The sequence below is a fragment of the Thamnophis sirtalis genome, unplaced genomic scaffold (assembly GCF_051295495.1).
Source record: "Thamnophis sirtalis isolate CommonGarterSnake01/CBP01778 unplaced genomic scaffold, rThaSir2_p1.2 scaffold_5, whole genome shotgun sequence".
NCBI lineage: Eukaryota > Metazoa > Chordata > Lepidosauria > Squamata > Natricidae > Thamnophis > Thamnophis sirtalis.
Genome location: NW_028261385.1, coordinates 9987689 through 9999871, shown reverse-complemented (window position 1 = coordinate 9999871; position 12183 = coordinate 9987689). Strand labels below are relative to the sequence as shown.

Here is a 12183-nt window from a genome sequence, read left to right as displayed (position 1 = left end):
GGTCAGAATCTACTGAATGCCACCTCTGTGCTGCAACTCTAACCATCCTCAACAGAACGTTGCCTTTAGTTGTGTGAGTGCAAATGATGACTGGGAATCAGACCGGGGAGATTCGACCGTGGAAGTTCACTAAAAGACTTTGATCTGTCTGATCTGATCACTGTAAGAGTTGCCTATCTTCTCTCTCCAGCCCTCACTCCCACTCTCATTCTCTGTCTGTCTGTCTGTCTGTCTGTCTGTCTATCTATCTATCTATCTATCTATCTATCTATCTATCTATCTATCTATCTATCTATCTATCATCTATCCATCTATCCATCTATCCATCTATCCATCTATCCATCTATCCATCTATCCATCTATCCATCTATCCATCTATCCATCTATCCATCTATCCATCTATCCATCTATCCATCTATCCATCTATCCATCTATCCATCTATCCATCTATCCATCTATCCATCTATCCATCTATCCATCTATCCATCTATCCATCTATCCATCTATCCATCTATCCATCTATCCATCTATCCATCTATCTATCATCTATCCAAGAGTGGGTTCTGGCCGTCTTTACTGCTGGTTTGTTCGTGCGCGCAGTTCAATTAAAATTGTTCTGCACATGCGCAGAACTCAAAAACAAGATGGAGGTAATGACGGCCGGGGAATTGGTTCGGGGGCATGGCAGGCCTGGGTCGCTGCTGGTTCCAGTAACCAAGGCTGCCAAACCACTACCGGTTCGGCTGAACTGGGCCTAACCGGTAGGGACCAGTGGTGGATTGCAGGCGGTACGCCCCAGTACGGGCATACCGGTGGCTGCCGGGAGCAATGGGTACCGTTCCGGTACGGTGCTCTGGAGGGCCCACCCGCCCGCCTGAGCTCCTTACCTGTATTTGAGCTCTTCGGTGCTTCCGCGCACAGAGCGTATGACGGCTGCACGACTCTCCGCTGAGTACCTGGAGCATTGCGGAGACATTGCGGAGGTAAGGACACATGCGCATGTGTGCGCATGTGCATGTGGGGAACACCGGGCCCCGTTGCACCGTATTGGTTGCACCGGGATCTGGAACCCACCACTTGTAGGGACCCACTTTTGCATCTATCTATCTATCTATCTATCTATCTATCTATCTATCTATCTATCTATCTATCTATCTATCTATCTATCTATCTATCTATCTATCATCTATCTATCATCTGTCTGTCTGTCTGTCTGTCCACCCACCCACCCACCCACCCACCCACCCACCCACCCACCTACCTACCTACCTACCTACCTACCTACCTACCTACCTACCTACCTATCATCTCTCTCTCTCTCTATTATCTCTCTATTATCTCTCTATCATCTATCTATCTATCTATCTATCTATCTATCTATCTATCTATCTATCTATCTATCTATCTATCTATCTATTATCTATCTATCTATCTATCTATCTATCTATCTATCTATCTATCTATCTATCTATCTATCTATCTACCTACCTACCTACCTACCTACCTACCTACCTACCTACCTACCTACCTACCTATCTATCTTCTCTCCCTTTCTTTCTCTCGATCTCCCTCTGTCAGTGTTGTTATGGGGGAGAATTATAGATAGGCATATGAGAAGGGGAAAGGGAATTTATTCTGGGGAGCAAAGTTGCATGTAATCTCAAGATGCTCGACTTCATTGATGGACCTCTTCATTTGCAGTAATCAAGTATCGACTGACCGTGTGCACCGGGACAGTGAGTGGAAGCGGGACCGATGCCAATGTTTTCGCTTGTCTCATCGGGCAGCACGGCGACACGGGGGACCGGGTGCTCCAGAATAGTGTGAACACGCTTAATAAGTTCGAGAAAGGCAGTGTAAGTCAGTCTCTCACCCTCTCCCTCCCTCCTGTCTTTCCTCCCTCCCTCCCCTCCTCCTTCTCTCTCTCTCGCCTCCTTCTTTCTCCCCTCCCTGCCTCCCTCTCTCCCTGCCTCCTTCTCCTTCCTTCTCTGTCTGTCTCTCCCTCCCACCTTCTTTCTCCCTTTCCCTCCCGCTCTCTTTCCCTCCCTCTCTCTCCCTCCTCTTCTCTCTGCTTCTCTCCCTCCCTCCTTCTTTCTCCTGCTCCCTCTCTTTCCCCCTCCCTCCCTTTTTCCCTCCTTCCCTTCCTCTCCCTCCCTCTCTGCTAATCTCCCTCCCTCCCTCCTTATTTCTTCCGCTCCCTCTCTTTCCCTCCCTTCTTCCTGCTCCCTCTTTCTCCCTCATTCCCTCCCTCTCCCTCCCTCTCTGCTTCTCTCCCTCCCTCTCTCCTTCCCTCTCTGCTTGTCTCTCTCTCCCTCCCTCCCTTCCTTCCTCCTTCCTTCTTTCTCCCTCTCTCCTTCCTCCCTCTTTCCCTCTCTCCCTCCCTCTCTCTGCTTCTCTCTCTCCTTCCCTCTTTTTTCTCCCTCTCCCCCTCTCTTTCCTTCCCCCCTTCTCCCCTCCCTCCCTCTCTCCTTCTCTCTCTGCTTGTCTTTCTCTCCCTCCCTCCCTTCCTCCCTCCCTCCTTCTTTCTCCCTCTCTCCTTCCTCCCTCTTTCCCTCTCTCCCTCCCTCTCTCTGCTTCTCTCTCTCTCCTTCCCTCTTTTCTCTCCCTCCCTCCTTCCTCCCTCTTTCCCTCTCTCCCTCCCTCCCTCCTTCCTCCCTCTTTCCCTCTCTCCCTCCCTCTCTCCTTCTCTCTCGCTTGTCTCTCTCTCTCCCTCCCTCTCTCCCTCCCTTCCTCCTTCTTTCTCCCTCTCTCCTCCCTCCCTCTTTCCCTCTCTCCCTCCCTCCCACTCTCTCTCCACCGCCACCCCCCCTTTCACATATTCCCGCCAGAGCTTTGAACGACTTGCTTCCAGACATTTTAGAATTACGCGGAGGCTATCCAGTCATCCCACGGGAGCCTACAAATTCACCTTGGAAATAACAATTGGATTGCAATTTCTGCTGTGTGGAAGACGCATATCTGAAAACTACCTGAGGGGCATTTGGCCGACCCCTGACAAGCGAACGAGGCAGTGGGGACTTGTTCTACAGTACTTAGGGCAGCCCCAGGAGGCATCCTTGAATTCTCCCAGGGACGGTTTTCAGGGCTTCCCACCATGCAAAATTACCCCGCTTCTTTCTTGCAATTGTTGCTGCTATGAAAATGAGTGAAACAACCAACCTTTGTTTTGTTAACCTGGTGGCCAGTTTTCTGTAGATAGTCCTTGACTTACAACCATTCATTTAGTGGTCGTTTGAAATTAACAACAGTACTGAAAAAAAGTGACCGTTTATGACCGTTTTTCACACTTACAACCATTGCGATTTCCCCCATGATCGTGTGATCAAAATTCAGATACCTGGTAAATGACTTGTATTTATGACGGTCGCAGTGTCCCGGGGTTAGGTGATCTCCTTTTGCGACCTTCTGGCAAGCCAAGTCAATGGGGAAGCCAGATTCACTTAACAACCGTGCGACTAACTTAACAGCCGCAGTGATTTACTTAACAACTGTGGCAAGAAAGGTCCTAAAATAGGGCAAAACCCACTGAGCAACTGTCTCACTTAGCGACAGAAATGTTGGGCTCAATTGTAGTCGTAATTTGAGGACTAGCTGTATTTCAGCCTTGCTTTTTTGGGGGGGGTGGTGGTGCTACAAAGGATGGCTGGTAATTACGAAGTAGAGGGTGCTATCATTTCTTGGAAATGGGCTGTTACGCTTCCCATTTCACAGATGGTACAAGTGAGGAAGGCTCTATTGCTTAAGGCAAATCAAGGAACATTTTCCTTGATCTTTATCCACTTCAATTACTACCAACCTGTCTTCCATTGAGGACCTGTACCAGTGGTGGGTTTCAAAAATTGTTCGAACCTACTCGGTGGGTGTGGCTCCTTTGTGGGAGTGGCTTGCCACCCATGTGACCGGATGGGAGTGGCTTGCCACCCATGTGACCGGATATGAAGATGCCGACGACACTTGTCAGAACCACCTTAAATTACCTCACACACAGCACTGGCGTGCATAAGAATATGAGGTAAACTTGTTTTTTAAAAGGCATCTTTGGTTTGCGTTAAAACAACTTCAACACACGCAACGTTCTGATTGCACCACAAACGCAGTAGCCATCCTTACCTTTCACAGAGGCACTGAGTTTTATAAATAGGAGCATGATAGTGTAGAATAATCATATCCAAGGACCAGTGGTGGGTTTCAAAAAAGTTTGGAACCTCTTCTGTAGGTGTGGCCTGCTTTCCGGGTCCACTGGTGGAACCTCTTCTAACCGGTTCGGTAGATTTGACGAACCGGTTCTACCGAATAGGTGCGAACTGGCAGGAACCCACCTCTGACCTGTACACTTCACGAGTCAAAAAGAGGGCTGTGAAAATAACTACAGACCCCTCACATCCTGGACATAAATTGTTTCAACTTCTACCCTCAAAATGACATTATATAGGGCATTGCACACCAAGACAACTAGACACAAGGACAGCTTTTTCCCAAATGCCATCACTCTGCTAAACTAGTAATTCCCACAATGCTGTCAAATTATCTACTAAGACTGTATTACTATTATTCTTCTCTCCCTTCGTAGTACCTACCTCTTCCCACTTATGACTACAACTACTGTTGCTTGTATCTTTACATATTTATATTGTTTTATTTGTTTCCTAGAATGATTTGATTGCTTATTAGTAGCCTATGACTATCACTAAGTGTTGTACCTTATGAGTCTTGATGAATGTATTCTATTTTATTTTTCTTTATGTACAGTGAGAGCATAAGACAAATTCCTTGTGTGTCCAATCACACTTGGACAATAAAGAATTCTGTTCTGTTCTGTTCTGTTCTGTTCTATTCAGCCATCTTGACCCATTTATGACTGTATGGTTATAACTTTGTTGCTTGTATCCATATATATTGATTGTTTCCTAGTATGATTTGATTGCTTATTTGTACCCTATGACTACCAAAGTGTTATACTTTATGATTTGTGAGAAATGTATCTTTTCTTTTCTGTACATTAAGAGCGTATGCACCAAAGACAAATTCCTTGTGGGTCCAATCACACTTGGCCAATAAATAATTCTATTCTATTCTTATTCCATTCCATTTTATTCCATTCCATGTTTTCCTATTCTGTTATGTTATGTTCTATTTCCATTTCCATTTCCATTTCCATTTCCATTTCCATTATTTCCAATTCCAATTCCAATTCCATTCCATTCCATTTTATTCCATTTCCATTTCTATTCTATTCTATTCTTCCATTCCATTCCATTTTATCCCATTCCATGTTTTCTTATTCTGTTACGTTATGTTGTGATTCTATTTCTATTTCTATTTCTATTTCTATTTCTATTTCTATTCTATTCTATTCTATTCTATTCTATTCTATTCTATTCTATTCTATTCTATTCTATTCTATTCTATTCTATTCTATTCTATTCTATTCTATTCCATTCCATTCCATTCCATTCCACCCCACCCCACCCCACCCCACCCCACCCTACTCTACTCTATTCACCCATCTCCTACCACTTATGACTGTATGACTATAACTTTGTTGCTTGTATCTGTACAATTTATATTGTTTCCTAGAATAATTTGATTGCCTATTAGTAACGTATGATTATCACTAAATGTTGTATCTTATGATTCTTGATGAATCATAATCTATTTTATTTTTCTTTATGTACCTTGAGAGCATCTGCACCAAAGACAAATTCCTTGTGTGTTTTGGCCAATAAAGAATTCTACTCTACTCTACTCTACTCTACTCTACTCTACTCTACTCTACTCTACTCTACTCTACTCTACTCTACTCTACTCTACTCTACTCTACTCTACTCTACTCTACTCTACTCTACTCTACTCTACTCTCTAGCTATCTGGAAAAAATGCCTGTGGATCTTGATTCTTCTGCCTGTCATTTTAACCCTTTCTTTTCTCTCCCCCCCCTCTCTTCTATCAAGGCTGACGAATTCATCATTGAAGCAGTCCACCTGAAGCAGGTGAGCAGGGTGAGAATAGGGCATGACGGCAAAGGAGGAAGCAGTGGCTGGCACCTTGCCAAAGTGATAGTGAGGGAAGATGGACAACCAGAAAGTGAGGCTCAAGAATTCCCCTGCTACAGGTATAGAATATGAATCAGGATCTTCTCGGGTACCAAGCCATTCAGCCACCTATCCAAGACATCTAGATAATCTTTTGCCTTAATGCCCTTAGTCCCTTGGGTTATATAGATGGAGACCATTATTTGAGGGGCCCTTGTTTGGTTGGGGGTCTGAGCTTGATTGCTTTCTTGCAGACATTTCATTACCTAACTAGGTAATATCATCAGTGCTACGGTAGAAGGAAAGGGTGTTTGTTCTCTTATATACACATCAGGGGTGGGTTTCAAAATTTTTTTACTACCTATTCAGTGGGCTTGCCCTATTTTGTGGGCATGGCTTGGTGGTCGTGGGACTGGGTGGTCGTGGCCCAAAACTTCAAATACATAGAACCATATAAGAATCCTACCTTTTATCCAGTTTGTTGTTCAGTTGGCCCAGAAACGAACTGCTGAATGTCACTTTGCAAACTGCCTTTTGAGCAGCTTTTCAAATTTAAAGCAGGTTTCAATTTAAAATTTGCAGCGTTAAGACTTGTGGACTTCAACTCCCAGAATTCCACAGCCAGGCATGCTCAGTTCCGATTTAAAGCAACAGCATTTGTTTTTCCTCCTTTGCTGAATCTCCCGGCTGAAAAGTGAGTTTCCTTCTTTCTTTTTCTTTCTCTTTCTTTCTCCCTTCCCATCCTCCCTTCCTCTCTCCTTCTCCCTCTCCCTCTCTCCCCCCATCTCTTTTTTAGTTTTTAAAACCTCCTTTCCCTTGCCTGAACCAGCAGGGAAAAGGGCTTTTTTCTTTAAAAAAAAAAAGCTTCTGACGAGGGTTCGGTGGCATGGCCAGACCACCATTACTACTGGCCTGGTCAGGTACGCCAGATTTTCACTACCTCTTCTGGCGTACTGGACTGTACTGGGAGGAACCTACCTCTGATATGCAAATAAACATAGAACAAACCCCACCCCCTGGCATTGATGATGTCGCCTAGTTTGGATAATGAAATGTCTGCAAGAAAACACCCAAGCTCAGAAAACACCAAGGACATAACAGTCCTCCTCCTCCTCCTCCTCCTCCTCCTCCTCCTCCTCCCTCTCCTCCTCCTCCTCCTCCTTCTCACCACCACCACCACCACCACAACCACCACCACCACCACCATCACCACCATCACCTTCTAGCTCTAATGATGTTACTTAGGTGTGCACACACACACATGTGGTTTAGTGGGTTTATTAATATTCCCCAGCAATTCCCTTCACCAAAACCCCCAGAACTGTCCCAAGTAGCTCCAGCCAAAATCAGACCTACACTGGGCCAGTGAGTCCACAAGGCACTTGAAAGTTTCCCAGTCAAAATAAACCCACCAGGTAAAATTAAATCCACAACACCAGAGGGTTCAAGAGGAGGCACGATCCAAGTCAAGGCACGGGGTGACTCCAAAGCGAGGCAGGAATCACAACAACCAGAAAACACCCAGCCAGGAACTGAAAAATCATTGTTCCCAGCATTGCCTCCCTCTGTTCTGCTGTGCTAAATAGGCATCTCCTGGTGTAAGCCCATTAAGAAGGGCGAGGCTTTCTCCTTGCGAGTAATCAGGCTGACTTTTGCTGTTCCTGTGTTTTTGGATCAGGTGCAGCAGGCAGATCCTCTTCCTCATCCCTGACCAGATGCAGCTATGTGCTTTCCCCACCTGAAACCTCAGGGCTGTCCCGCTGCAGCTGTGCTTCAGCCAAATCCCTCTCAGGTGGTTGGGGCCAGCCAGTCTACCAGGCCTCTGGAGTCTGGGGAGGACGAAACTGCCGGTTCGGCGAACCAGATGTAAAATTAACATCCTGTTCACCCGAACCGGTCTGAACCGGCTGAATTCCACTCCTGTCTTCCTCCCTGCAAACTCCACACTCTTTTAGCACTGATGATGTTACCTAATTGGGGCAATGAAACCTCTGCAAGAAAGCAACCAAGCTCAGAGAGCACCAAGGACCCCTCATTTCAGCTATAAACATTCTCCTTGATTAGATCATTATTTTTTTAATAAAACCCAACATTAAAATCAAGGCTGCCCTTGAAGAGTGTTCGAAGACTTCAGTTAGTCCAGAATGCGGCCGCGCGAGCGATAGTGGGCACACCTAGGTACACCCACGTTACACCTATCCTCCGCCAGCTGCACTGGTTTCCCATTGGTATCCGGACACGCTTCAAGGTGCTAGTCTTTACTTTTAAAGCCCTACATGGTATAGGACCTGGCTACCTGAGAGACCGCCTCCTGCCATTTACCTCCCAGAGACCCATAAGATCTCACAGACTAGGCCTCCTCCAGATTCCATCTGCCGGTCAATGTCGGCTGGCGACTCCCCGGGGGAGAGCCTTCTCTGTAGCTGCTCCGGCCCTATGGAACGATCTCCCCGTGGAGATCCGGACCTTTACTACCCTCTCGGCCTTCCGCAAAGCGACCAAGACCTGGCCCTGTTCCGGCAGGCCTGGGGCTGTTGATTTTTATCCAGCCCCATCCTAAGCTATGCATGTTGTGGAATTTTAATGTTGTGTTTAATTTTTTGTATGTTCCTCCTTCCCTTTTTTATCCGTAAGCCGCCCTGAGTCTCTCGAGAGCGGGCGGCATACAAACCCTATAAATAAATAAATAAATAAATAAATAAATAAATAAATAAATAAATAAATAAATAAATAAATAAATAAATAAATAAATAAAGAGCCAAGGTGGCGCAGTGGTTAAATGCAGCACTGCAGGCTACTGCTAGATCAGCAGTTCAGCGGTTCAAATCTCACCGGCTCAGGGTTGACTCAGCCTTCCATCCTTCCGAGGTGGGTAAAATGAGGACCCAGATTGTTGGGGGCAATATGCTGACTCTCTGTAAACCGCTTAGAGAGGGCTGAAAGCCCTATGAAGCGGTATATAAGTCTACTGCTATTGCTAAATAAATAAATAAATAAATAAATAAATAAATAAATAAATAAATAAATAAATAAATAAATAAATAAATAAATAAATTATTGTAGTGCTATACTGGATGCAGCAGAAAAAGTGGTCAACTAATGGTGACCTTAAAGAGAAGGCCGCAATTCATACCAACAAGTTAAAAAAAAACACCATTCTTGGACAGTTTAGCAACGAATGTTGGGAGGGCCGCACCCAACCTCTTCGTTGTGATTTATATTTGCTGCCGGATGAGGTGAGAAAAGGCTCAAACAAGAGAGCTACTCCATCTGAACTGGAATGGCAAAGCAGTCGCTGACATTTCAGTATCCAAAGGTCTCCCGTAATAGAAGATTCTTTTAAGCAAATAATCTGGAGAGAAACGCCTGGTGGGACCATGTTTGAATACTTAACAGCACATTTCCCCCCTCCAAGCATGAGCTGGGAAAGCATTTTTTTATTCCTTTTTTCGAGTCAAAATAATGTCAGGTAGTTAAGGGATGGGAAGAGCGGTTCAGTGTTTTTTTTAAAAACAATTTTTATTTATTTTTGAACAAAGACAAACAAACATAAAAATAAAAAAAGCCAACTTCCATTACAAATTGTAGAAAGTGTGTCAGTTGGTTACAATATTTCCTTGATTTCTTCCATAGTCATCACCTGCTTTTCATATCAAATATTTTAAATTCACTTATATTCATGTATATCATGATTATTATATCTCAACCTTAATTTGACTATAATTGTTTTTACATTCTTTTATATATAATATTCAAAATCTAGAAGAGGATTATATGATAACATTCTATTAAATCATCCTAAAATCATCCAGTCACAATACATCTTTATAACATATTCTAGATAAACTTTTAAACCTCCTCTCATATTCTCCATGTGTTGTTTATATAAAATTTAATATTATCAAACTAATATATCTATATCTATCTATCTATCTATCTATCTATCTATCTATCATCATTATTAATCATTATTTAACTATAGCTATTGTCAGTTCATTTTAAACATACTACTAGTAAACTAAATTTAGCTTAGTTTTTATTATACATTTTCATTTCATCAACCTGTATCTTTTCAGTAATAGTGCAGTCTTATATCTCTTGCCATTTGTAGCATTAATATTCTAGTTACTTTCTTAATAAATATTGTATGAACTTCTCTTCGCAACATTTTGTTCTTTTTGTATCGCATAAAAGCTCGAAACCCAGCACCTGCTCTTTCCATCACCTTATCTTTGGTTATCACTGGTGCTTCTGTCAAGATTTCTCTTCTTATCTCCGTCAATTTTTCGAGCGGTTCAGTTTTGAAGATTCAGATGGCAAAAAAGGTCATAATAACATTGGGTCAGACTCCCTGACCAACCACTTTGCTTAACAACAGATATTCTGGTCTAGGTTGTGGTCATAAGTTGAGGATGACCTATCTGGAGTCGAGGCATTGAAGCAGGCAAAAATTGCACAATAATAAAAAATGCACAGATAAAGACAGATGCTTTTCAAGTAGGAAGACAGCATCACTGACAAAAAAATGGAACTAAAATGTTTTCCCGACAGCATTTCTTAAAATCGGCACAGAGATTTTATTTTATTTTAAATATCAGTGACATTTAAAACTTGGAAATTTTCTACCGTATGGATTCTGAATTACAGCTTCAGCAGCCTTGCCACCTCTTTCCTGCCTCATTCTCCAGCAATATATAAATTAGAGTTGCATTCATACCTTATCCCAAAGGTGCTTTTTCAAAAGGCAACTGGACTTTGTTCTTTTTTTTTTCCTGAAGATGTTTCGCTTCTCATCCAAGAAGCTTCTTGTAGTCTGGCTGAATGGTGGAGAATGGAAAGATTTATAATCCTGCAGTCCTCTGGTTGTTAGTATTCTTTCTGAGAGTCATTGAGACGGGGTGAAATCAGTTTACCTTTACTACCAGTTCGCAAATGTGAGCGCCCACCTACGTGCATGCGCAGGACCTTCTGCGCATGCGCAGAGTGTCAAAAACAGGAGGTGATGATGTCCAGGTGGGTGGGCAGAGCCTCCTGCCGCCACTGTTACCAGTTTGCCCGAACCGGATAGAATTAGCCGAATTGCACCACTGCATTGAGGCCACTTGGAGGTTTATTTGTGCCCTCGGGGTCATCTGAATAGCATAAATGAGTGTGGAACCTCTTTAGAACTGCTGAAAGGGCTGTGTGTTAAACAGGAGGTAGGTTGTGTTGTATCCCCTCTCCTGTTGTGACAGGGCTTTCAAAATTAATGTAGATAACTTCTTTGACACCTCTTTCAAACCAATGCTCCTCTCTGTCCAGAATGTGGACTTTGCTATCTTGAAAAGAGTGCCTTTTGTCTGTCAAATACTGATGAGCTGCGGTCCACACCCATTTGTACCAGTGGTGGGATTCACAATCTTTTACTACCAGTTCTGTGGGCGTGGCTTAGTGGGCGTGGTGTGGCTTGGTGGGCATGGCAGGGGAAGGAATCTGTAAAATCTCCTTTCCCTCCTCACTCCAGGGGAAGGGTACTGCAAAATCCCCATTTCCTCCCAATCAGCTGAGACTCGGGAGGCAGGGAATAGATGGGGCATGGCCAGCCAGAGGTGGTATTTACCGGTTCTCCAGAACTACTCAAAATTTCCACTACTGTTTCTCCAGAACTGGACAGAACCTGCTGAATACCGCCTCTGATTTGCACTACTCAGGTGACCCCCCGAGGGCACAGATAAACCTCCGAGGGGCCTCAACAAACCTCAGAAAGAGTACTAATGACCAGATGACTCCAAGAAATATACTGCAAATCCTTCCATCTCCACCGCCCAGTCAGAATTGAAGAAGCTTCCTGGATGAAAAGCGAAACGTCTTCAAGGAAAAAAAACAAAGTCCAGCTGCCTTTTGAAAAAGCATCTTTGGGACCACTATGACCCGGATGACCGAGAATCTCCATGGAGATCCATACCTTACGTTACCCAGAGAATAGGAATAAAGTACATAAAAGAACAGGAATTCAAAGCTAAGGTGTTCCAATCATGAGGAAAAAAAGGGAATATTAAGGCAACAAAACTCCTGCAAATAACCCTGCTTTTTTCTTCAACAAAATGGAAAAAAAAAAGGATTTAAAAATATATTTACCCCAAAGGAAGATAACCCCGAAGTTATCTCCATC

General features: G+C 43.8%; 1 protein-coding gene across 1 annotated transcript in view; it reads left to right on the top strand.

The window, feature by feature from the left end:
- The window catches only part of LOC106555762 (lipoxygenase homology domain-containing protein 1), a 218295-nt gene that overhangs the window by 67735 nt on the left and 138377 nt on the right, over positions 1 to 12183 (top strand). The window contains exons 14-15 of the mRNA XM_087715353.1: positions 1702 to 1856; positions 5952 to 6112. Of these exons, the coding sequence (XP_087571479.1) occupies positions 1702 to 1856; positions 5952 to 6112 (316 nt within the window). The remainder of the gene's footprint in view (positions 1 to 1701; positions 1857 to 5951; positions 6113 to 12183) is intronic.